This window comes from Cherax quadricarinatus, chromosome 98 (assembly GCF_038502225.1).
Source record: "Cherax quadricarinatus isolate ZL_2023a chromosome 98, ASM3850222v1, whole genome shotgun sequence".
Lineage (NCBI taxonomy): Eukaryota > Metazoa > Arthropoda > Malacostraca > Decapoda > Parastacidae > Cherax > Cherax quadricarinatus.
The window spans coordinates 10,821,642-10,847,147 of NC_091389.1; the positions used below are offsets into that span (position 1 = coordinate 10,821,642).

At 44.2% G+C, this 25,506-nt stretch overlaps 1 protein-coding gene across 1 annotated transcript in view; it reads left to right on the forward strand.

The window, feature by feature from the left end:
• Positions 1-25,506, forward strand: part of LOC128702539 (lysine ketoglutarate reductase/saccharopine dehydrogenase) — a 68,060-nt gene that overhangs the window by 42,165 nt on the left and 389 nt on the right. The window contains exons 2-7 of the mRNA XM_070105416.1: positions 4,178-4,256; positions 10,144-10,299; positions 18,593-18,769; positions 19,556-19,708; positions 20,172-20,397; positions 24,847-25,206. Coding sequence (XP_069961517.1) covers positions 4,182-4,256; positions 10,144-10,299; positions 18,593-18,769; positions 19,556-19,708; positions 20,172-20,397; positions 24,847-25,206 — 1,147 coding nt within the window. The 5' untranslated portion in view covers positions 4,178-4,181. The remainder of the gene's footprint in view (positions 1-4,177; positions 4,257-10,143; positions 10,300-18,592; positions 18,770-19,555; positions 19,709-20,171; positions 20,398-24,846; positions 25,207-25,506) is intronic.

Here is a 25,506-nt window from a genome sequence, read left to right on the forward strand (position 1 = left end):
CTGTGACCTGTGAAGGTTGACAGATGTACTCTGTGACCTGTGAAGGTTGACAGATGTACACTGTGACCTGTGAAGGTTGACAGATGTACTCTGTGACCTGTGAAGGTTGACAGATGTACTCTGTGACCTGTGAAGGTTGACAGATGTACACTATGACCTGTGAAGGTTGACAGATGTATACTGTGACCTGTGAAGGTTGACAGATGTACTCTGTGACCTGTGAAGGTTGACAGATGTACACTATGACCTGTGAAGGTTGACAGATGTATACTGTGACCTGTGAAGGTTGACAGATGTATACTGTGACCTGTGAAGGTTGACAGATGTACACTGTGACCTGTGAAGGTTGACAGATGTATACTGTGACCTGTGAAGGTTGACAGATGTACACTATGACCTGTGAAGGTTGACAGATGTACACTATGACCTGTGAAGGTTGACAGATGTACACTATGACCTGTGAAGGTTGACAGATGTACACTATGACCTGTGAAGGTTGACAGATGTACACTATGACCTGTGAAGGTTGACAGATGTACTCTGTGACCTGTGAAGGTTGACAGATGTATACTGTGACCTGTGAAGGTTCACATGTACACTGTGACCTGTGAAGGTTGACAGATGTATACTGTGACCTGTGAAGGTTGACAGATGTATACTGTGACCTGTGAAGGTTCACATGTACACTGTGACCTGTGAAGGTTGACAGATGTATACTGTGACCTGTGAAGGTTCACATGTACACTGTGACCTGTGAAGGTTGACAGATGTATACTGTGACCTGTGAAGGTTCACATGTACACTGTGACCTGTGAAGGTTGACAGATGTATACTGTGACCTGTGAAGGTTGACAGATGTACACTGTGACCTGTGAAGGTTGACAGATGTACTCTGTGACCTGTGAAGGTTGACAGATGTACTCTGTGACCTGTGAAGGTTGACAGATGTACACTATGACCTGTGAAGGTTGACAGATGTATACTGTGACCTGTGAAGGTTCACATGTACACTATGACCTGTGAAGGTTCACATGTACACTATGACCTGTGAAGGTTGACAGATGTACACTATGACCTGTGAAGGTTGACAGATGTACACTGTGACCTGTGAAGGTTGACAGATGTACACTGTGACCTGTGAAGGTTGACAGATGTACACTGTGACCTGTGAAGGTTGACAGATGTATACTGTGACCTGTGAAGGTTGACAGATGTACACTATGACCTGTGAAGGTTGACAGATGTACTCTGTGACCTGTGAAGGTTGACAGATGTACTCTGTGACCTGTGAAGGTTGACAGATGTACTCTGTGACCTGTGAAGGTTGACAGATGTACACTATGACCTGTGAAGGTTGACAGATGTACTCTGTGACCTGTGAAGGTTGACAGATGTACACTGTGACGTGTGAAGGTTGACAGATGTACACTGTGACCTGTGAAGGTTGACAGATGTACACTGTGACCTGTGAAGGTTGACAGATGTACACTATGACCTGTGAAGGTTGACAGATGTACTCTGTGACCTGTGAAGGTTGACAGATGTACACTATGACCTGTGAAGGTTGACAGATGTACTCTGTGACCTGTGAAGGTTGACAGATGTACTCTGACCTGTGAAGGTTGACAGATGTACTCTGTGACCTGTGAAGGTTGACAGATGTACTCTGTGACCTGTGAAGGTTGACAGATGTACACTGTGACCTGTGAAGGTTGACAGATGTACACTGTGACCTGTGAAGGTTGACAGATGTACACTATGACCTGTGAAGGTTGACAGATGTACTCTGTGACCTGTGAAGGTTGACAGATGTACACTGTGACCTGTGAAGGTTGACAGATGTACACTGTGACCTGTGAAGGTTGACAGATGTACTATGTGACCTGTGAAGGTTGACAGATGTACACTGTGACCTGTGAAGGTTGACAGATGTACACTGTGACCTGTGAAGGTTGACAGATGTACACTGTGACCTGTGAAGGTTGACAGATGTACTCTGTGACCTGTGAACGTTGACAGATGTACTCTGTGACCTGTGAAGGTTGACAGATGTACACTGTGACCTGTGAAGGTTGACAGATGTACTCTGTGACCTGTGAAGGTTGACAGATGTACACTGTGACCTGTTAAGGTTGACAGATGTACTCTGTGACCTGTGAAGGTTGACAGATGTACTCTGTGACCTGTGAAGGTTGACAGATGTACACTATGACCTGTGAAGGTTGACAGATGTATACTGTGACCTGTGAAGGTTGACAGATGTACTCTGTGACCTGTGAAGGTTGACAGATGTACACTATGACCTGTGAAGGTTGACAGATGTATACTGTGACCTGTGAAGGTTGACAGATGTATACTGTGACCTGTGAAGGTTGACAGATGTACACTGTGACCTGTGAAGGTTGACAGATGTATACTGTGACCTGTGAAGGTTGACAGATGTATACTGTGACCTGTGAAGGTTGACAGATGTACACTGTGACCTGTGAAGGTTGACAGATGTACACTATGACCTGTGAAGGTTGACAGATGTACACTGACCTGTGAAGGTTGACAGATGTACACTGACCTGTGAAGGTTGACAGATGTACTGTGACCTGTGAAGGTTGACAGATGTACACTATGACCTGTGAAGGTTGACAGATGTACACTGACCTGTGAAGGTTGACAGATGTATACTGTGACCTGTGAAGGTTGACAGATGTACTCTGTGACCTGTGAAGGTTGACAGATGTACACTGTGACCTGTGAAGGTTGACAGATGTACTCTGTGACCTGTGAAGGTTGACAGATGTACACTGTGACCTGTGAAGGTTGACAGATGTACTCTGTGACCTGTAAAGGTTAGTAGATGTACACTGTGACCTTATTATTATTAAATATTAGCCGGTATTCTCCCGGCCCGGGCCTTTTCCAAGTGGTGGCCCGGCCTTGGCTCCCTCTTTAGGGAGTGTCTGAGACCTAAGTCTCCCATGGGAGGAGGCACAAGTACCTCCTCATCTTTGGGACCAACTGTCCCCAGGCCTAGCTTCTGGGACCAACTGTCCCCAGGCCTAGCCACAAGCTAGGCCTCTTTGGTCTGCCATCCCCGCCCCAAGGAGGCTAATGGGAATGACAGTCTTGTGAGCAACAAGCTCTGGCTCAGGGACCTACCCTACTCTAGAAGGGCTGGGCATGGTGTTGATGTACAAGCTCTGGCTCAGGGACCTACCCTACCCTAGAAGGGTTAGGCATGGTGTTGATGTACAAGCTCTGGCTCAGGGACCTACCCTACCCTAGAAGAGCTGGGCATGGTGTTGATGTACAAGCTCTGGCTCAGGGACCTACCCTACCCTAGAAGGGTTAGGCATGGTGTTGATGTACAAGCTCTGGCTCAGGGACCTACCCTACCCTAGAAGGGCTGGGCATGGTGTTGATGTACAAGCTCTGGCTCAGGGACCTACCCTACCCTAGAAGGGTTAGGCATGGTGTTGATGTACAAGCTCTGGCTCAGGGACCTACCCTACCCTAGAAGGGCTGGGCATGGTGTTGATGTACAAGCTCTGGCTCAGGGACCTACCCTACCCTAGAAGGGTTAGGCATGGTGTTGATGTACAAGCTCTGGCTCAGGCACCTACCCTACCCTAGAAGGGCTGGGCATGGTGTTGATGTACAAGCTCTGGCTCAGGGACCTACCCTACCCTAGAAGGGTTAGGCATGGTATCGATGCACACTGTTTTTTTTTTTTTTCGCCGGTATTCTCCCTGCCCGGGTCTTTTCCAAGTAGTGGTGACCCGGCCTTGACTCCCTATCTGGGGAGTGTCTCGAGACCTAAGTCTCCCATGGGAGGAGGCACAAGTACCTCCTCATCTTTGGGACCAAGTGTCCCCAGGCCTAGCCACATTCCCCGCCCTCACGGGGCTCGTAGGGAGAAGCTAGGCCTCTGGTCTGCCATCTACCCCGCCTCAAAGGGGCTCGTGGGGATGGCAGTCTTATGAGCTGCAGATGGTAGCAAGCTCAGGCCACTGTGACCTGTGAAGGTTGACAACATCAGTAATAATAATAATAATAATAATAATAATAATAATAATAATAATAATAATAATAATAATAATAATTGTTATTATAATTCTTGCAATGTTTCAGTGCCAGTTTTAATAGTTTTATTTGTTTATTTTGTTTGTTTGTGTTTTATCAGTGCCATGCTGAGTGCCGCGCCCTTACTGGCATGTTGCCGTCCTGCGCCACACTGCTGCCAGGCTAGAAGATGGATCAGTGTGGGTATAGTACCTGTGTGTGTGTGTGTGTGTGTGTGTGTGTGTGTGTGTGTGTGTGTGTGTGTGTGTGTGTGTGTGTGTGTGTGTGTGTGTGTGCTGTGTGTGTGCTGTGTGTGTGTGTGTGTGTGTGTGTGTGTGTGTGTGTGTGTGTGTTGTGTGTGTGTGTGTGTGCTGTGTGTGTGCTGTGTGTGTGCTGTGTGTGTGTGTGTGTGTGTTGTGTGTGTGTGTGTGTGTGTGTTGTGTGTGTGTGTGTGTGTGTGTGTGTGCTGTGTGTGTGCTGTGTGTGTGTGTGCTGTGTGTGTGTGTGTGTGTGTGTGTGTGTGTGTGTGTGTGTGTGTGTGTACTCACCTATATGTAGTTGCAGGGGTCGAGTCATAGCTTCCTGGCCCTGCCTCTTCACTGGTCGCTTAGTTTAATATAATATTATGCACCTCATACCCATCCTGTGGGTGGTAATCAAAAGATTACTTTGGGGCCCAGGGTCTGGCCCCCAAAGTTTTGATGGCTGAGCAAGTTAGAAAGGTAATGAACTCCAGGTAGATCTGGTTACAATCATGACGAAGTTACAACTGGTGGCTACTAGGTTCATACTCTCCCTGTTCCATGAGTTTTATCGTACATTATCGTTCGTATTCCAGTATGGGCCTGACGTATATAGTGTACAGTGTTTAAAATGACTCTTTAGATGTCGCAACTCTGTTCTTAGGCTTGCCAGGCGTCCGTATGTTGCGGCAGTTGTAAGATTGATGTGCGCCTCAGGAGATGTGCTCGGTGTTATACTCACCCCAAGATCCTTTTCCTTGAGTGAGGCTTGTAGTCTTTGGCCCCCTAGACTGTACTCTATCTGCGGTCTTCTTTGACCTTCACCAATCTTCATGACTTGGCACTTGGTGGGGGTTAATCTCCTGGAGCCAGTTGTTGGACCAGGCTTGCAGCCTGTCCAGGTCCCTTTGTAATCCTGCCTGGTCCTCATCCACATAAATTCTCCGCATTAACTTTATAACCTCTTCAAACAGGGACGCTTCTGAGTCCATCCCTTCCATCATGTCATTCACACATACCAGAAACAGCACAGGTCCTAGGACTGACCCCTGTGGAACCCCACTCGTCACAGGCGCCCACCCTGACACCTCGTCACGTACCATCACTCGTTTCTTTCCTATCAAGTATTCCTTGATCCATTACAGTGCCTTTCCTGTTGTTCCTGGCTGCTCCTCTAGCTTTTACACTAATCTCTTGTGTGGAACTGTGTCAATAGCCTTCTTACAGTCCAAGAAATTGCTGTCTGTCCACCCCTCTCTCTCTCCTGTCTTACTTCTGTCACCTTGTCGTAAACTCCAGTAGGTTTATGAAACAGGATTTCCCTTCCCTGAAACCGTCTGGTTATCGCGTATAAGTTCATTCATTTCTAGGTGCTTCACCAGTCTTCTCCTGATAAACTTCTCCATGACGTTATATACATGTCAGTGACACTGGTGTGTGTACCTGGTGTGTGTACCTGGTGTGTGTACCTGGTGTGTGTACCTGGTGTGTGTACCTGGTGTGTGTACCTGGTGTGTGTACCTTAGTGTGTATATCTGGTGTGTGTACCTGGTGTGTGTACCTGGTGTGTGTACCTGGTGTGTGTACCTGGTGTGTGTACCTTAGTGTGTATATCTGGTGTGTGTACCTGGTGTGTGTACCTGGTGTGTGTACCTGGTGTGTGTACCTGGTGTGTGTACCTGGTGTGTGTACCTGGTGTGTGTACCTTAGTGTGTATATCTGGTGTGTGTACCTGGTGTGTGTACCTGGTGTGTGTACCTGGTGTGTGTACCTGGTGTGTACCTGGTGTGTGTACCTGGTGTGTGTACCTGGTGTGTGTACCTGGTGTGTGTACCTGGTGTGTGTACCTGGTGTGTGTACCTGGTGTGTGTACCTGGTGTGTGTACCTGGTGTGTGTACCTGGTGTGTGTACCTGGTGTGTGTACCTGGTGTGTGTACCTGGTGTGTGTACCTGGTGTGTGTACCTTAGTGTGTATATCTGGTGTGTGTACCTGGTGTGTGTACCTGGTGTGTGTACCTGGTGTGTGTACCTGGTGTGTGTACCTGGTGTGTGTACCTGGTGTGTGTACCTGGTGTGTGTACCTGGTGTGTGTACCTTAGTGTGTATATCTGGTGTGTGTACCTGGTGTGTGTACCTGGTGTGTGTACCTGGTGTGTGTACCTGGTGTGTGTACCTTAGTGTGTATATCTGGTGTGTGTACCTGGTGTGTGTACCTGGTGTGTGTACCTGGTGTGTGTACCTTAGTGTGTATATCTGGTGTGTGTACCTGGTGTGTGTACCTGGTGTGTGTACCTGGTGTGTGTGTACCTGGTGTGTGTACCTTAGTGTGTATATCTGGTGTGTGTACCTGGTGTGTACCTGGTGTGTGTACCTGGTGTGTGTACCTGGTGTGTGTACCTTAGTGTGTATATCTGGTGTGTGTACCTGGTGTGTGTACCTGGTGTGTGTACCTGGTGTGTGTGTACCTGGTGTGTGTACCTTAGTGTGTATATCTGGTGTGTGTACCTGGTGTGTGTACCTGGTGTGTGTACCTGGTGTGTGTACCTGGTGTGTGTACCTTAGTGTGTATATCTGGTGTGTGTACCTGGTGTGTGTACCTGGTGTGTGTACCTGGTGTGTGTACCTGGTGTGTGTACCTGGTGTGTGTACCTTAGTGTGTATATCTGGTGTGTGTACCTGGTGTGTGTACCTGGTGTGTGTACCTGGTGTGTGTACCTGGTGTGTGTACCTGGTGTGTGTACCTGGTGTGTGTACCTGGTGTGTGTACCTGGTGTGTGTACCTGGTGTGTGTACCTGGTGTGTACCTTAGTGTGTGTACCTGGTGTGTGTACCTGGTGTGTGTACCTTAGTGTGTGTACCTGGTGTGTGTACCTGGTGTGTGTACCTTAGTGTGTGTACCTGGTGTGTGTACCTGGTGTGTGTACCTTAGTGTGTATATCTGGTGTGTGTACCTGGTGTGTGTACCTTAGTGTGTGTACCTGGTGTGTGTACCTTAGTGTGTGTACCTGGTGTGTGTACCTTAGTGTGTGTACCTTAGTGTATGTACCTAAGTGTGTGTACCTTAGTGTGTGTACCTGGTGTACCTGGTGTGTGTACCTGGTGTGTGTACCTTAGTGTGTATATCTGGTGTGTGTACCTGGTGTGTGTACCTTAGTGTGTGTACCTGGTGTGTGTACCTGGTGTGTGTACCTTAGTGTGTGTACCTGGTGTGTGTACCTGGTGTGTGTACCTTAGTGTGTGTACCTGGTGTGTGTACCTTAGTGTGTGTACCTTAGTGTATGTACCTAAGTGTGTGTACCTTAGTGTGTGTACCTGGTGTACCTGGTGTGTGTACCTGGTGTGTGTACCTTAGTGTGTGTACCTAGTGTGTGTACCTGGTGTGTGTACCTTAGTGTGTGTACCTGGTGTGTGTACCTTAGTGTACTCACCTATTTGTACTCACCTATTTGTGGTTGCAGGGGTCGAGTCACAGCTCCTGGCCCCGCCTCTTTGCTGATTGCTACTAGGTCCTCTCTCTCCCTGCCCCATGAGCTCTATCATACCTCGCCTTAAAACTATGTATGGTTCCTGCCTCCACCACATCACTTTCTAGGCTATTCCATGGCCTGACTACTCTATGACTGAAGAAATACTTCCTAACAACCCTTTGATTCATCTGAGTCTTCAACTTCCAATTGTGACCTCTTGTGTCTGTGTCCCATCTCTGGAACATCCCGTCTTTGTCCACCTCGTCTATTCCACGCAGTATTTTATATGTCGTTATCATGTCTCCCCTGACCCTCCTGGCCTCCAGTGTCGTCAGGCCGATTTCCCTCAACCTTTCTTCATAGGACAATCCCCGTAGCTCTGGGACTAGTCTTGTTGCAAACCTTTGCACTTTCTCTAATTTCTTGACGTGCTTGACTAGGTGTGGATTCCAAACTGGTGCTGCATACTCCAGTATGGGCCTGACGTAGATGGTGTACAGAGTCTTAAACGAATCCTTACTGAGGTATCGGAACGCTATCCGTAGGTTTGCCAGGCGCCCGTATGCTGCAGCAGTTATCTGATTGATGTGCGCCTCAGGAGATATGCTCGGTGTTATATTCACCCCCAGATCTTTTTCCTTGAGTGAGGTTTGCAGTCTTTGGCCATCTAAACTATATTGTGTCTGCGGTCTTCTTTGCCCTTCCCCAATCTTCATGACTTTGCATTTGGCAGGGTTAAATTCAAGGAGCCAGTTGCTGGACCAGGCTTGTAGCCTGTCCAGATCTCTTTGTAGTCCTGCCTGATCCTCGTCCGATTCGATTCTTCTCATTAACTTCACATCGTGTGCAAACAAGGACACTTCTGAGTCTATCCCTTCCGTTATGTTGTTCACGTATACCAAGAACAGCACAGGTCCTAGGACTGACCCCTGTGGAACCCCGCTTGTCACAGGCGCCCACTCTGACACCTCGTCGCGTACCATGACTCGTTGTTGCCTCCCTGTCAGATATTCTCTGATCCATTGCAGTGCCTTTCCTGTTATGTGTACCTTAGTGTGTGTACCTTAGTGTGTGTACCTGGTGTGTGTACCTGGTGTGTGTAGCTGGTGTGTGTACCTGGTGTGTGTACCTGGTGTGTGTACCTGGTGTGTGTACCTTAGTGTGTATATCTGGTGTGTGTACCTGGTGTGTGTACCTTAGTGTGTGTACCTGGTGTGTGTACCTGGTGTATGTACCTTAGTGTGTGTACCTGGTGTGTGTACCTTAGTGTGTGTACCTTAGTGTATGTACCTTAGTGTGTGTACCTGGTGTGTGTACCTGGTGTGTGTACCTTAGTGTGTATATCTGGTGTGTGTACCTGGTGTGTGTACCTTAGTGTGTGTACCTGGTGTATGTACCTTAGTGTGTGTACCTGGTGTGTGTACCTTAGTGTGTGTACCTGGTGTGTGTACCTTAGTGTGTGTACCTTAGTGTGTGTACCTGGTGTGTGTACCTTAGTGTGTGTACCTTAGTGTATGTACCTTAGTGTGTGTACCTGGTGTGTGTACCTTAGTGTATGTACCTAAGTGTGTGTACCTGGTGTATGTACCTTAGTGTGTGTACCTGGTGTATGTACCTTAGTGTGTGTACCTTAGTGTGTGTACCTTAGTGTATGTACCTTAGTGTGTGTACCTGGTGTGTGTACCTTAGTGTATGTACCTAAGTGTGTGTACCTGGTGTATGTACCTTAGTGTGTGTACCTGGTGTATGTACCTTAGTGTGTGTACCTTAGTGTATGTGCCTTAGTGTGTGTACCTGGTGTGTGTACCTTAGTGTATGTACCTGGTGTGTGTACCTTAGTGTGTGTACCTTAGTGTATGTACCTTAGTGTATGTACCTAAGTGTGTGTACCTGGTGTATGTACCTTAGTGTGTGTGTTTGGTGTGTGTACCTTAGTGTGTGTACCTGGGTGTTAGTTGACTGTTATGGCTGGCATTCTGGGAGACAACCCAGGGATTACAGTAAGAATAAGACAGAGTGGTTTTCTTACCTTATCCGGGATTATTACCCCCTCGTCCTCCTTCTCCTCCTAACCTTCCTCCTAATCTTCGTCCTCCTAATCTTCCTCCTAATCCTCCTCCTAATCCTCCTCCTAATCCTCCTCAGACTGTGTTGCATGTTCTCTGCAACAAGTTATTTACAGTTAGGACCTTTTCCTAACCCTTCCCAAGCCATTTAGCATTTTTCAAGCTATTCTTCAGGCCTTTTAGTACATTTTCCAAACCCTTTCCTAGCCATTTAGCACTTTCAAGCTATTTATCAAGCGTTTCATGACCTTTTCCTAACCATTTAACATTCTTGAAGACATTTCAAGCCTTTTTTTGACTGGTTACAACAGAGGAACGTGCGAGGTCGTGTGCTGGCCATCCGTCGCGAAGATCAGAGTGTTTGGGAGAGACGAGCTCCTCTTGGGCCAGCACAGGTCAAGCAACTGGTCAAGGATGGTGTTACTGTTATTGTTCAACCTTCTAACAGGAGGGCCTACCCCATGCAGGTCAGTGCAGGTCATTACTATTACTCCATGCAGGTCGTTGCTACCTTACTATACCATGCAGGTCATTACTAAAGGACCCCAATGGAAATAAGTCACTCAGTCTGACTTTTTTGGGTTATCCCAGGTTCTCTACACATATGCTGCTATGTATGATAATTCTTTGTAACTGTATTTGTGTATACCTGAATAAACTTACTTACTTACTTATTACTCCATGCAGGTCGTTGCTACCTTACTACACCATGCAGGTCGTTACTACCTTACTACACCATGCAGGTCGTTACTACCTTATACCATGCAGGTCGTTACTACCTTACTACAGCATGCAGGTCATTACTACCTTACTATATCATGCAGGTCGTTACTACCTTACTACAACATGCAGGTCGTTACTACCTTACTACACCATGCAGGTCGTTACTACCTTATACCATGCAGGTCGTTACTACCTTACTACACCATGCAGGTCATTACTACCTTACTATATCATGCAGGTCGTTGCTACCTTACTACACCATGCAGGTCGTTACTACCTTACTACACCATGCAGGTCGTTACTACCTTACTACACCATGCAGGTCGTTACTACCTTATACCATGCAGGTCGTTACTACCTTACTACACCATGCAGGTCATTACTACCTTACTACACCATGCAGGTCATTACTACCTTACTACACCATGCAGGTCATTACTACCTTACTATACCATGCAGGTCGTTACTACCTTACTACACCATGCAGGTCATTACTACCTTACTACACCATGCAGGTCATTACTACCTTACTACACCATGCAGGTCATTACTACCTTACTACACCATGCAGGTCATTACTACCTTACTACACCATGCAGGTCATTACTACCTTACTACACCATGCAGGTCGTTACTACCTTACTACACCATGCAGGTCATTACTACCTTACTACACCATGCAGGTCATTACTACCTTACTACACCATGCAGGTCATTACTACCTTACTACACCATGCAGGTCATTACTACCTTACTACACCATGCAGGTCATTACTACCTTACTACACCATGCAGGTCATTACTACCTTACTACACCATGCAGGTCATTACTACCTTACTACACCATGCAGGTCATTACTACCTTACTACACCATGCAGGTCATTACTACCTTACTACACCATGCAGGTCATTACTACCTTACTACACCATGCAGGTCATTACTACCTTACTACACCATGCAGGTCATTACTACCTTACTACACCATGCAGGTCATTACTACCTTACTACACCATGCAGGTCATTACTACCTTACTACACCATGCAGGTCATTACTACCTTACTACACCATGCAGGTCATTACTACCTTACTACACCATGCAGGTCATTACTACCTTACTACACCATGTAGGTCATTACTACCTTACTACACCATGCAGGTCATTACTACCTTACTACACCATGCAGGTCATTACTACCTTACTACACCATGCAGGTCATTACTACCTTACTACACCATGCAGGTCATTACTACCTTACTACACCATGCAGGTCATTACTACCTTACTACACCATGCAGGTCATTACTACCTTACTACACCATGCAGGTCGTTACTACTTACTACACCATGCAGGTCATTACTACCGTACTACACCATGCAGGTCATTACTACCTTACTACACCATGTAGGTCATTACTACCTTACTACACCATGCAGGTCATTACTACCTTACTACACCATGCAGGTCATTACTACCTTACTACACCATGCAGGTCATTACTACCTTACTACACCATGCAGGTCATTACTACCTTACTACACCATGCAGGTCATTACTACCTTACTACACCATGCAGGTCATTACTACCTTACTACACCATGCAGGTCATTACTACCTTACTACACCATGCAGGTCATTACTACCTTACTACACCATGCAGGTCATTACTACCTTACTACACCATGCAGGTCATTACTACCTTACTACACCATGCAGGTCATTACTACCTTACTACACCATGCAGGTCATTACTACCTTACTACACCATGTAGGTCATTACTACCTTACTACACCATGCAGGTCATTACTACCTTACTACACCATGCAGGTCATTACTACCTTACTACACCATGCAGGTCATTACTACCTTACTACACCATGCAGGTCATTACTACCTTACTACACCATGCAGGTCATTACTACCTTACTACACCATGCAGGTCATTACTACCTTACTACACCATGCAGGTCGTTACTACTTACTACACCATGCAGGTCATTACTACCGTACTACACCATGCAGGTCATTACTACCTTACTACACCATGTAGGTCATTACTACCTTACTACACCATGCAGGTCATTACTACCTTACTACACCATGCAGGTCATTACTACCTTACTACACCATGCAGGCCGTTACTACCTTACTACACCATGTAGGTCGTATTTGTTTGGTTGAGTGCTGAGTTTTGTTCGAGTACGGAGCTGGTCGTATACCGAGGTTCCACTGTGCAGTCACACAAATAATCATACATAGTTTGAAGGTAGCATTATAGGTGACCTTAAGAATAGGCTGAATAGAATTGTCTAGATTTAAGTAGTTATTATCTACTAGGATTAGTCTGCCCAAAATGCCCGGGCATGATGGCAACTTTCTTTGTACTTAGCAAACCAAAATTGTAATTACACATTGTAACCTTTGTAAAGGTATAAAATCTTTATTCTTCTTAGATGCATGAGAAGGGTTAAGTACGTAATTATGTAAGTAATTTTACTCAGCTGTACACAGATACATAGATTATCATACATAGCAGCATATGTGTAGTTACACGGATTATCATACATAGCAGCATATGTGTAGTTACATGGATTATCATACATAGCAGCATATGTGTAGAGAACCTGGGTGTAGTGATACTGGTCCTGTGGGGAGCAGCAGCAGGATAATACTGCACCACCTCTAGGGGCCCTTAACAACAACAACAGTTTGGTGTGTGTCATGGGCACCAACACATGGTGTGTGATTCTCTCCTACTTTATCCATTTATCAGCGATGCAGATTACATGGTGAGTTTAAATATGTGGCCTGTAGTTATAACTTTTCTCTTGACATATGCAAGACATCACCATCCCTGTAGAAGCCATTATTAGATGTACTAGTCATTATATTTTGTTGTTGCAGAAGTACTATGAAGATTCTATGTTCAATAAAGCCTAGAGATAAGGCCTGTGTTTCTATCACAACAATTTATTGAACATAGAATCCTGGGCTACCTGGTGGTGATCCTGCGCTAGACCACATCACAACATGGAGCGTTTACTGAAACCTGAGAGGCTAGACTGTGACCCCAGCTTATCAACGGCTGCTCAGGAATGGAAGCACTGGTTTAAGACTTTCGAAAACTTCTTGGGAGCCCTTCCTAAAGAAGATCTAGATAAACTAAGTCTGCTCATCAATTTTGTGTCACCTAAGATATATGAGGCTATTTCTGAGTGTAATACCTACGAAGATGCTATCAAAACCCTCAAGTCTCAGTATATTAAACCTACAAATGAAATCTTTGCACGCTATCGCCTTGCAACTCGCTGCCAGCAGATTGATGAGTCCTTAGAGGAATACTTTCAAGCACTGAAAATTTTAGGTAAGGACTGTCACTTCCAAGCAGTGACAGCTGCTCAGTATTGTGAAGAGTCCATCAGGGATGCTTTTATCAGTGGCCTGCAATCACCAATAATAAGGCAGCGTTTATTGGAGAATAAAACTCTCGACTTAGCCGCTGCCTTTGACCAGGCAAGAGCTCTAGATTCAGCCCAGAAGAATTCTGAAGTATACAGTACCACTCAGCCTTCTCGAGTGGTAAGTGCTGCAATTCCTGACCAAGACTCTTGCAATGAAGTTACTGTGGAACCTGCCTCAGTGACAGCAGCAGCAGGTACGGTGTGTTTCTTTTGTGGTTTTTCAAGACATCCACGTCCAAAGTGTCCTGCTCGTGAAGCAATGTGCCATAAATGCCACAAGAAAGGTCACTTTGCTAAAGTATGTCGTGCTAATGCATCAACAAGAGCTAGTGCCTCCACACATTCCAGTGATCATGCGACTCTAGCAACAGTGACTTCTGCGGCTACTCCAAATTCACTGTCAAAGGCAGTTGTGAAAGTATTCATCAAAGGAACAGAAGTAGATGGTCTTATTGATAGTGGCAGCTCAGAGAGTTTCATCAACCTTGACTTAGTTAAACGGCTCTCCTTGACTCTACATCACTCATCAGGTACCGTTTCCATGGCATCAACATCTCTCTCTATTCAGACCTTAGGGTTTTGTAAGGTAAATCTCAGAGTTAATGGAAAGGATTATCAAGATGTACATTTAGCTATTCTGCCACAACTGTGCTCTGATGTTATCCTTGGTCAGGACTTTCAGAAGCTGCATGGTAGTGTCACCTTAACATATGGAGGTGAACTGCCTCCTCTTGTTGTCTGTGGACTTAGCACTTTAAGGGTAGACCCACCAAAGCTGTTTGCAAATCTTACCGCGGATTGCCATCCTATATCAGCTAAGTCACGCCGCTATTCTTATGAGGATCGGATGTTCATTGAGAAAGAAACTCAGAGGCTGCTGAAGGAGGGTATTATAGAACCGAGTGATTCCCCTTGGCGTGCACAGGTTGTTCTTGTTAAAGATGGTTATAGGAAACGGAGACTGGCTATCGATTACTCTGAGACAATCAACAAATTTACACTTCTTGATGGGTACCCTCTACCTCGAATTGACGATACAGTGAACAAAATTGCTCAGTACTACGTGTTTAGCACAATTGATCTGCAGAGTGCCTATCATCAAGTCCCTATAAGGAATGAAGATAAACCATACACAGCGTTTCAGGCTAGTGATGGCCTGTATCAGTTTACCAGAGTCCCTTTTGGAGTCACCAATGGGGTAGCCTGCTTCCAACGAATTATGGATTCACTCATTCAGGAAGAGCAACTCATGGGAACCTACGCTTATTTAGATAATGTTACCATTTGTGGCAAGACCCAGGAGGAACATGATGCAAACCTTGATAAGTTTTTGGAAGCCGCCAAGAAGAAAAATATCAGTTACAATGAGGAAAAGTGCACTTTTTCAACTAAAAGGCTTAGCATCCTTGGTTATGTAGTGGAAGGAGGTTCAATATTCCCAGACCCTGAACGACTACGACCTCTACGGGAACTTCCAATGCCTCAAGACAAAAAGTCACTCCGAAGAACTCTTGGTCTCTTTGCTTATTACTCACAATGGATCTACAACTATTCAAGTAAAGTCCGCCCATTGAGTGCTACCACATTTCCTGTGACAAAGGAAGCAGAAGCCGCTTTCCATACTCTCAAACAGGACATTGAAAACTCAGTAGTTCAAGCCATTGATGAGTCCCTACCATTCGAAGTGGAAACGGATGCATCTGACATTGCCATTGCTGCAGTCTTATCTCAGGCAGGACGACCAGTAGCCTTCTTTTCGAGAACTTTTCAAGGATCAGAGAAATGTTATGCTGCTGTAGAAAAGGAAGCCCAGGCCATCATAGAAGCAGTTCGCCACTGGAGGCATTATTTAACTGGTAGACATTTCACCATAAGGACTGACCAACGGTCCGTGATGTATATGTTCGACAAGAGGCACAAAAGTAGGATAAAGAATGACAAGATATTACGCTGGAGGATGGAACTATCGTGTTATGACTTTGATATTCTGTACCGACCGGGTCAAGAGAACATCTCACCTGATGCATTCTCTAGGTCCCACTGTGGAGCAGCATGTCATGATTTGCAATCACTCTCAGCTCTCCACAAGGCTTTGTGTCACCCAGGAGTTACACGCCTGTACCATTTTGTCAAATCAAAGAACATGCCCTACTCAGTGGAAGATGTGCGACAAGTGATCAGAGCATGCAGAGTATGTGCAGAGTGCAAGCCAAACTTTCATCAGTCAGAGAAGATTCATCTCATAAAATCCACCCAGCCTTTCGAAAGATTGAATATAGATTTCAAAGGACCTCTACCAAGCACAAATCAGAATAGGTATTTCCTTAACATAGTAGATGAATATTCAAGGTTTCCCTTTGTATTCCCCTGTGCAAATATGGCTGCTTCAACTGTTATTAGTTGTCTTTCACAGTTGTTCTCTATTTTTGGTATGCCAGCTTATATCCATTCAGACAGGGGATCCTCGTTCATGAGTAACGAACTTCAGGAGTTTTTGGCTAGCAAAGGTATTGCCTGCAGCAGAACAACAAGCTACAACCCTCAAGGCAATGGTCAAGTGGAGCGGTTCAATGGTACTATATGGAAGGCAGTTACAATGACATTAAAGTCGCGCAATCTACCTGTTCAACACTGGCAAACTGTCCTACCTGATGCTCTTCACTCTATTAGATCACTGCTGTGCACAGCTACTAATGCAACCCCTCATGAAAGACTCCTCAACTATTCACGTCGTTCCTCTACGGGAGCCTCCGTGCCCACTTGGTTATGTCATCCTGGACCCGTTCTCCTGAAGAGTCACCGTAGGATGAACAAGACGGATCCTTTAGTGGAAGAGGTAGAGCTCCTGCAAGCTAATCCACATTACGCCCACATTCGCTACCAAAATGGTGAAGAGACTACAGTATCTACAAGACATTTAGCCCCAGTTGAAATCCCTATTAGTGTGGAATCTCAAGATACACCAATAGATGTGAAAGATGCTTCGTTTTCTCCTGGAAAGCCCCTTGAGACTACCCCTATGGAAATAGAGGATTCTGCTCCAGCAGTTAATCAAACCCCGCTGGAAAATATCGAACCTGGTGAAGAGGCTCAAGGGCTACGAAGGTCGGGACGTGTACGTCGCCCACCTAACAGTTTGGGAGATTACTGTCTCTGATATTTTAGAAGGGGGAGATTGTAGTGATACTGGTCCTGTGGGGAGCAGCAGCAGGATAATACTGCACCACCTCTAGGGGCCCTTAACAACAACAACAGTTTGGTGTGTGTCATGGGCACCAACACATGGTGTGTGATTCTCTCCTACTTTATCCATTTATCAGCGATGCAGATTACATGGTGAGTTTAAATATGTGGCCTGTAGTTATAACTTTTCTCTTGACATATGCAAGACATCACCATCCCTGTAGAAGCCATTATTAGATGTACTAGTCATTATATTTTGTTGTTGCAGAAGTACTATGAAGATTCTATGTTCAATAAAGCCTAGAGATAAGGCCTGTGTTTCTATCACAACACTGGGATAACCCAAAAATGTCAGACAAAGTGATTTATTTCCATTGGGGTCCTTAGCCTGGCCAGTAGGCCTGCTGCAGTGCTCTTCCGTTTTTATATTCTTACGTTTATTTACAGTAGAACCTGCGTATGCAGAGATTCGGTTTCTACAGTTTACCGTGGCCTGAAAATATCCTTAATTTAGCTTAATAATGTTGGTAAGACATGACAGTAGTGATGGTGGCAGTTGTTCAGAGACTAAGACATGACAGTAGTGATGGTGGCAGTTGTTCAGAGACTAAGACATGACAGTAGTGATGGTGGCAGTTGTTCAGAGACTAAGACATGACAGTAGTGATGGTGGCAGTTGTTCAGAGACTAAGACATGACAGTAGTGATGGTGGCAGTTGTTCAGAGACTAAGACATGACAGTAGTGATGGTGGCAGTTGTTCAGAGACTAAGACACGACAGTAGTGATGGTGGCAGTTGTTCAGAGACTAAGACATGACAGTAGTGATGGTGGCAGTTGTTCAGAGACTAAGACATGACAGTAGTGATGGTGGCAGTTGTTCAGAGACTAAGACATGACAGTAGTGATGGTGGCAGTTGTTCAGAGACTAAGACATGACAGTAGTGATGGTGGCAGTTGTTCAGAGTCTAAGACAAGCCATCAAGTGCTTCTCATTAGTAAAAAAGTGATAATTCTCCACTTACTGTGTGTAATTTATCAATTAAACATCATCATAGGTATGTAAGCAAAAAAATGACTTATACAGTGGACCTCCACTTTACGATCACCTCCCAATGCGACCAATTATGTAAGTGTATTTATGTAAGTGCGTTTGTACGTGTATGTTTGGGGGTCTGAAATTGACTAATCTAATTCACAATATTCCTTATGGGAACAAATTCGGTCAGTACTGGCACCTGAACATACTTCTGGAATGAAATAATATCGTAAACCGGGGGTCCACTGTATACATATGGTTGGGTATTATCTGTGGTTTTGGGCATCCATGGTAGGTCTTGGAACATATCCCTCATGGATATAGGGAGATTACTGTAGTCTTATCATTACAGGCCTATCAGAATGTGGGAGCCAAGATACAAGAGGACCTATCAGAAGCACCGGTGATCATAGGGGTGAAGCAGGTGCCCATTGATCAGCTTATACCCAACAGAACGTACTGTTTCTTCTCTCACACTATTAAAGCCCAGGAAGCCAACATGCCGCTCCTTGATGCTATTTTAGAGAAGGTAAGATCAGATAATATTTGTTAGCATTTTTTACCTGGGGAGGGTTAGCCACCCAGGATAACCTGGGGTGGGGAGGGTTAGCCACCCAGGATAACCTGGGGTGGGGAGGGTTAGCCACCCAGGATAACCTGGGGTGTGGAGGGTTAGCCACCCGGGATAACCTGGGGTGGGGAGGGTTAGCAACCCAGGATAACCTGGGGTGGGGAAGATTAGCAACCCAGGATAACCTGGGGTGGGGAGGGTTAGCAACCCAGGATAACCTGGGGTGGGGAGGGTTAGCCACCCAGGATAACCTGGGGTGGGGAGGGTTAGCCACCCAGGATAACCTGGGGTGGGGAGGGTTAGCAACCCAGGATAACTTGGGGTGGGGAGGGTTAGCCTCCCAGGATAACCTAGGGTAAGGAGTGTTAGTCACCCAGAATAACCCAGGGTAGGGAATGTTAGCCACCCAGAATAACCCAGGGTAGGGAGAGTTAGCCACCCAAGATAACCCAGGGTAGGGAGAGTTAGCCACCCAGGATAACCCAGGGTAGGGAGAGTTAGCCACCCAGCATAACCCAAGAAAGTCGGTGGGTCTTCGAGGACTGTCTGTCTTATGTATTTCCATTGTAGTCGTTCAGTCATGTACCCCAGGATGCCACCCACACTGGTCACTTACTGCTAAGTGAACAAGTGACAGCAGGTGTATTAAAGAAACACGTCTTAATGTTTCCACCCATACCAGGCATCAACCCCCTGACCTGAGTGTGTGAGCTGAGAAATTAACATAGTATTTTGTGTTTTCAGAACATCCGGCTGCTGGACTACGAGCGTATGTGTGACAGGCAAGGGCAGCGTGTGGTGGCGTTCGGCAAGTATGCTGGAGTTGCTGGCATGATCAACATTCTTAATGGACTTGGTCTTCGTCTCCTAGCACTTGGGCATCACACACCCTTCATGGTATGTTACTAGTACTTGGGCATCACACACCCTTCATGGTATGTTACTAGTACTTGGGCATCACACACCCTTCATGGTATGTTACTAGTACTTGGGCATCACACACCCTTCATGGTATGTCATTACATTACTCCATGATGGACAATACAGTGGACCCCCGCATAACGATCACCTCCGAATGCGACCAATTATGTAAGTGTATTTATGTAAGTGCGTTTGTACGTGTATGTTTGGGGGTCTGAAATGGACTAATCTAATTCACAATATTCCTTATGGGAACAAATTCGGTCAGTACTGGCACCTGAACATACTTCTGGAGAGAAAAAATATCGTTAACCGGGAGTCCACTGTACTGTACTGGCAGTACTGTACTGACAGTATGTTCTATCAGTTTTATTATCAGTAATTGTTATATATAATAATTAGTATAATCAGTAAATATTAAATCATTTGATTCCTGCAGCACATTGGACCCGCTCATAACTACCGAAACACGGAGATGGCAAGACAGTCGATTCGTGACACTGGCTATGAAATTTCACTGGGCATGATGCCCAAATCCATCGGTCCTCTGACGTTCATCTTCACTGGCACTGGGAACGTGTCACAGGGGGCCCAGGAGATAGTTCAGGAGCTGCCCTATGAGTATGTCTCTGTGAAGGCATTGAAGAAAGTCGCTGAACATGGAGGTAAGTCATTAGATGAATCTGAAACTCCTGAACGAAAGGACCGGATAGGGATTCAAACTGCTGTACATGGGGTGAGTAATGATGAGTGACCTAACTGGTCACAGACTGTACCATGATTACTGGAGGAAGGTTCAAACCTACACCACTAACTGGGCACAGACAAAGTTCAATATTTATTTCAGCTTAATACAATGTTTGTACAAAGATGGTTGACATGATACAATGTACAGAGATGGTTGACATTATACAATGTTTGTACAGAGATGGTTGACATGATACAATGTTTGTACAGAGATGGTTGACATGATGCAATGTTTGTACAGTGATGGTTGACATGATGCAATGTTTGTACAGTGATGGTTGACATGATGCAATGTTTGTACAGTGATGGTTGACATGATGCAATGTTTGTACAGTGATGGTTGACATGATGCAATGTTTGTACAGTGATGGATAACATTTAGGTGTGCAGGCAGGAAGCCCATAGTTATACAGAGCATTTTTAGTTCAACTTACAATATATTGACTTTACGATGATTCGACTTACGATAGTTCTACTTTACGATGGTTCGACTTACGATAGTTCTACTTTACGATGGTTCGACTTACGATAGTTCTACTTTACGATGGTTCGACTTACGATAGTTCGACTTTACGATGGTTCGACTTACGATAGTTTTACTTTACGATGGTTCGACTTATGATAGTTCTGCTTTACGATGGTTCGACTTACGATAGTTCTACTTTACGATGGTTCGAGTTACGATAGTACTACTTTACGATGGTTCGACTTACGGTAGTTCTACTTTATGATGGTTCGACTTACGATAGTTCTACTTTACGATGGTGCAGCAGCAATTACTTTGGAGATGAAACTTAATTATCCAACATGAATGCAACAAATCCATAACTTGTATTCTTTCGTTTACTAGGAATTTTTATTGACCTAAGAAAAGCTTTTGACACAGTAGACCACGGCATCCTACTCCACAAACTTGACCATTATGGTATAAGAGGCCATGCGCTTGCATATTTCAAATCTTACCTTACTAATAGGTATCAGTATGTCACCATTAAAGACACAGCATCAACAACACAGCCACTTGATACTGGAGTTCCGCAGGGAAGTGTCCTTGGTCCCCTGCTCTTCCTCATATACATCAATGATCTTCCAAACGTATCTCGACACCTGAACCCCATTCTCTTTGCTGACGACACGACTTATGTCATCTCTCACCCTAATCTTGCCACCCTCAACACCATTGTTAATGAGGAGCTGATCAAAATATCGACTTGGATGACAGCCAATAAACTTACGCTTAACGTTGACAAAACCTACTACATTATGTTTGGTAGCAGAGCAGGAGATGCGCAAATTAACATTAAGATCGACAACACTCTAATTACCAGGCATAATGAGGGCAAATTCCTAGGCCTATACCTCGACAACAACCTGAACTTCAGCACCCATATCCAACACATAACCAAAAAAGTATCCAAAACGGTTGGGATCCTCTCCAAGATACGATACTACGTGCCGCAAACTGCCCTTCTCACACTATACCATTCACTTATATATCCATACCTCACCTATGCTATCTGTGCTTGGGGTTCAACTGCAGCAACACACCTAAAGCCAATAATAACCCAACAAAAAGCCGCAGTAAGAATAATCACTAGATCCCATCCCTGGCAACACCCCTCCCCCACTCTTCATAGATCTAAACTTACTCCCTGTTCAGTACATCCACACTTACTACTGTGCAATCTACATCTACAGGACCTTAAATTCCAATATTAACCTTGACCTAAAATGCTTTCTTGATAGTTGTGACAGAACCCACAGGCACAACACCAGACACAAACATCTCTACGACATTCCCCGTGTCCGACTAAACCTTTACAAAAATTCAATGTATGTCAAAGGCCCTAAAATCTGGAACACCCTACCTGGAAATTCCAAAACTGCAGACACATTCATCACTTTCAAAACTACCATCAGAAAACATCTTATCTCCCTGATACACCCTGTCAACTAATAATACGAATACCACCTGGTGGTTCACACTTACACTCACTCACCCATTTGACCATAAACAGAAATATCAATCTCAATCTCAAAATAATGAATCTTAACTAGTCATAAGTTGGCCTGTGATACTCCAATACTGAAACTACGTATAGTGCCAAAACAAAAGCATTCACATTGCTAAACTCACAACTAGTATTTAGTCACTTAGCCATAATACCAACTTACCTCATAATTCTGTAACATTTTAAACCTAAGATTTAATATAAGTCTGCCCGAAATGCCTAGCCATGCTAGGCGTTCTAGTGGTAAACTCTGTAATTATTATTTTACTACATGTAAACCACACAATAACCAAATTCTGTAAACTCAGCATTGTAATCCTTATAGAGAATAAAGTTTGAATTGAATTTGAATTTGAATTTCAATACTGGTATTTAGTTACAGTAATTATTTATTTATTTACTTATTCAGTGACATTAGTTATTAATTTATTTATTTAGCATATTTATTTAGCATAAATGTTACTTTGCTCACACTCCAACAGCACTTGACGTGCTGTTGGAGTGTGAGCAAAGTAACATTTATGAAGGGATTCAGGGAAACCGGCAGGCCGGACTTGAGTCCTGGAGATGGGAAGTACAGTGCCTGCACTCTGAAGGAGGGATGTTAATGTTGCAGTTTAAAAACTGTAGTGTAAAGCACCCTTCTGGCAAGACAGTGATGGAGTGAATGATGGTGAAAGTTTTTCTTTTTCGGGCCACCCTGCCTTGGTGGGAATCGGCCAGTGTGATAATAAAAATAAAAAAATATGTATTTATATTCTATTAAGATATTTTCAACTTACGATGAATTCACTGGAATGTAACCCCATTGTAAGTCGAGGAGCACCTTCCTGTGCCTTTAACCCTTACAGTCCAAACATATACAACTACCATCCGACTTACGACCTGCTCGACTTACGACCACTCGACTTACGACCGTGTTTTTTATGCCAAATTTCTGGGAAATAAACCAGTATTTGTGTTGTACACAGTGTTTATGCTAAACCTTACAGTATAAAACACAGTACTAACAACATAAAAAGTAAAGTAAAACATGAAATACCAAAATAAAACAATAAAATAAAGTCATTACAAAAATGTGTTGTTGATATTCAGTAGTAAAGTTCGACTTACGACCGGTTTCTCGGAACCGAACTCTGTCGTAAGTCGGATGGTAGGTGTACATAAGTTTTTTCAACATCTGAAAGTATGTAAAAAAATGTAGATCTTTTTTGTTTTACATTTGAAAATGTGTAAAAAAAACTTTTATATACTTTTTTTTTGTTATATTTGAAAATATGTAAAAAAAAGTAGTTCTGCTTTTGTAGCTACGAATTTGAACGTCGATCTTCGTTCACATGTGTAGAGCTACAAAAGTAGATCTACGTTTTTTTTACATATTTTCAAATATAACTAAAAAAAGTATATCAAAGTTTTTTTTACACATTTTCAAATGTAAAAAAAAAATCTACTTTTTTTACATACTTTCAAATGTTGAAAAAACATATATATACGTTTGGACCGTTTACGGGTTAAGGTTTAACAGTGACATATTTACTGTTGCTGTAATTCTAAATGCTTGATCATGTTGGTGCTTGAAAATAAAGAATGGATCAGTGTTTTGCTTGAAAGAATTGTTTAACATCATTAATAATAATAATAATAATAATAATAATAATAATAATAATACAGTGGACCCTCGACTAACGATATTATTTCATTTCATACATCTGTTCGGGTGCCGTTACCGACCGAATTTGTTCCCATAAGGAATATTGTGAAATAGATTAGTCCGTTTCAGACCCCCAAAAATTCACGTACAAAAGCACTTACAAAAATACACTTACATAACTGGTCGAGTTGGGAGCTGATCGTTAGTCGAGGGTCCACTGTGATCTTTATTTCTGCATGTACATGTACAGTAAATCCTTAACTTACAAACATGTCAAGAATCTTTTGTATTGTGTATAATATAATAGAGGAAGTCTTCAACTTGAGAACATGTTGGTAACTTACGACTCTCTGACCGCGGGTTCTATCCCCATCCATGATATGGTTTGTTTGCAATCGTGTCATTACGATTTTGTGAGTCTTGTATTGTGTATAATAATGATATACACAGTATGGAAAATTTTCAACATGTTTGTAAGTCAGGGATTAACTATATGAGGTATACAGACCATAGCTGACATCAGTGACATACTATATAGAAAGTCCCTTGTTATGCAAAGCATTTCCCAAAACTTAGGTTAATTTTGTCCCCGGGATATGACCCACACCAGTTGGTGAAGGCTCAAACCTCCATCACTAACTGGTCACAGACCCTGCCATGTTTATTTCCCCTGGGTGACTTAGTTATTTTCTTTCTGTGAGCAGCGACCAACAAGATTTATTGTTGTGAGGTGAGCCGTCGTGACCACTTGGTTCGTAAAGACAGTGGACAGTACGATGCTGTTGAATACGAAGAACATCCTGAGAGATATATCTCTGTCTTTGCTCATAAGGTCAGTATTTATTGCTCACAAGGTCAGTATTTATTGCTCACAAGGTCATTGTTCTGCTTACAAGGTCATTATCCTACTTATATGGTCATTGTCCTGCTTACAAGGTTATCCTGCTCACATGTTCATTGCCCTGCTCACAAGGTCATTGTCCTGCTCACAAGGTCATTGTCCTGCTTACAAGGTCATTGTCCTGCTCACAAGGTCATTGTCCTGCTCACAAGGTCATTGTCCTGCTCACAAGGTCATTGTCCTGCTCACAAGGTCATTGTCCTGCTCACAAGGTCATTGTCCTGCTCACAAGGTCATTGTCCTGCTTACAAGGTCATTGTCCTGCTCACAAGGTCATTGTCCTGCTTACAAGGTCATTGTCCTGCTCACAAGGTCATTGTCCTGGAGTTTACCTGGAGAGAGTTCCGGGGGTCAACGCCCCCGCGGCCCGGTCTGTGACCAGGCCTCCTGCTCACCAAATTAATTTCTTATCATAACGTCATTTTTCTTAGTCATAAGAACAATTTTCATGACTGTATGATAA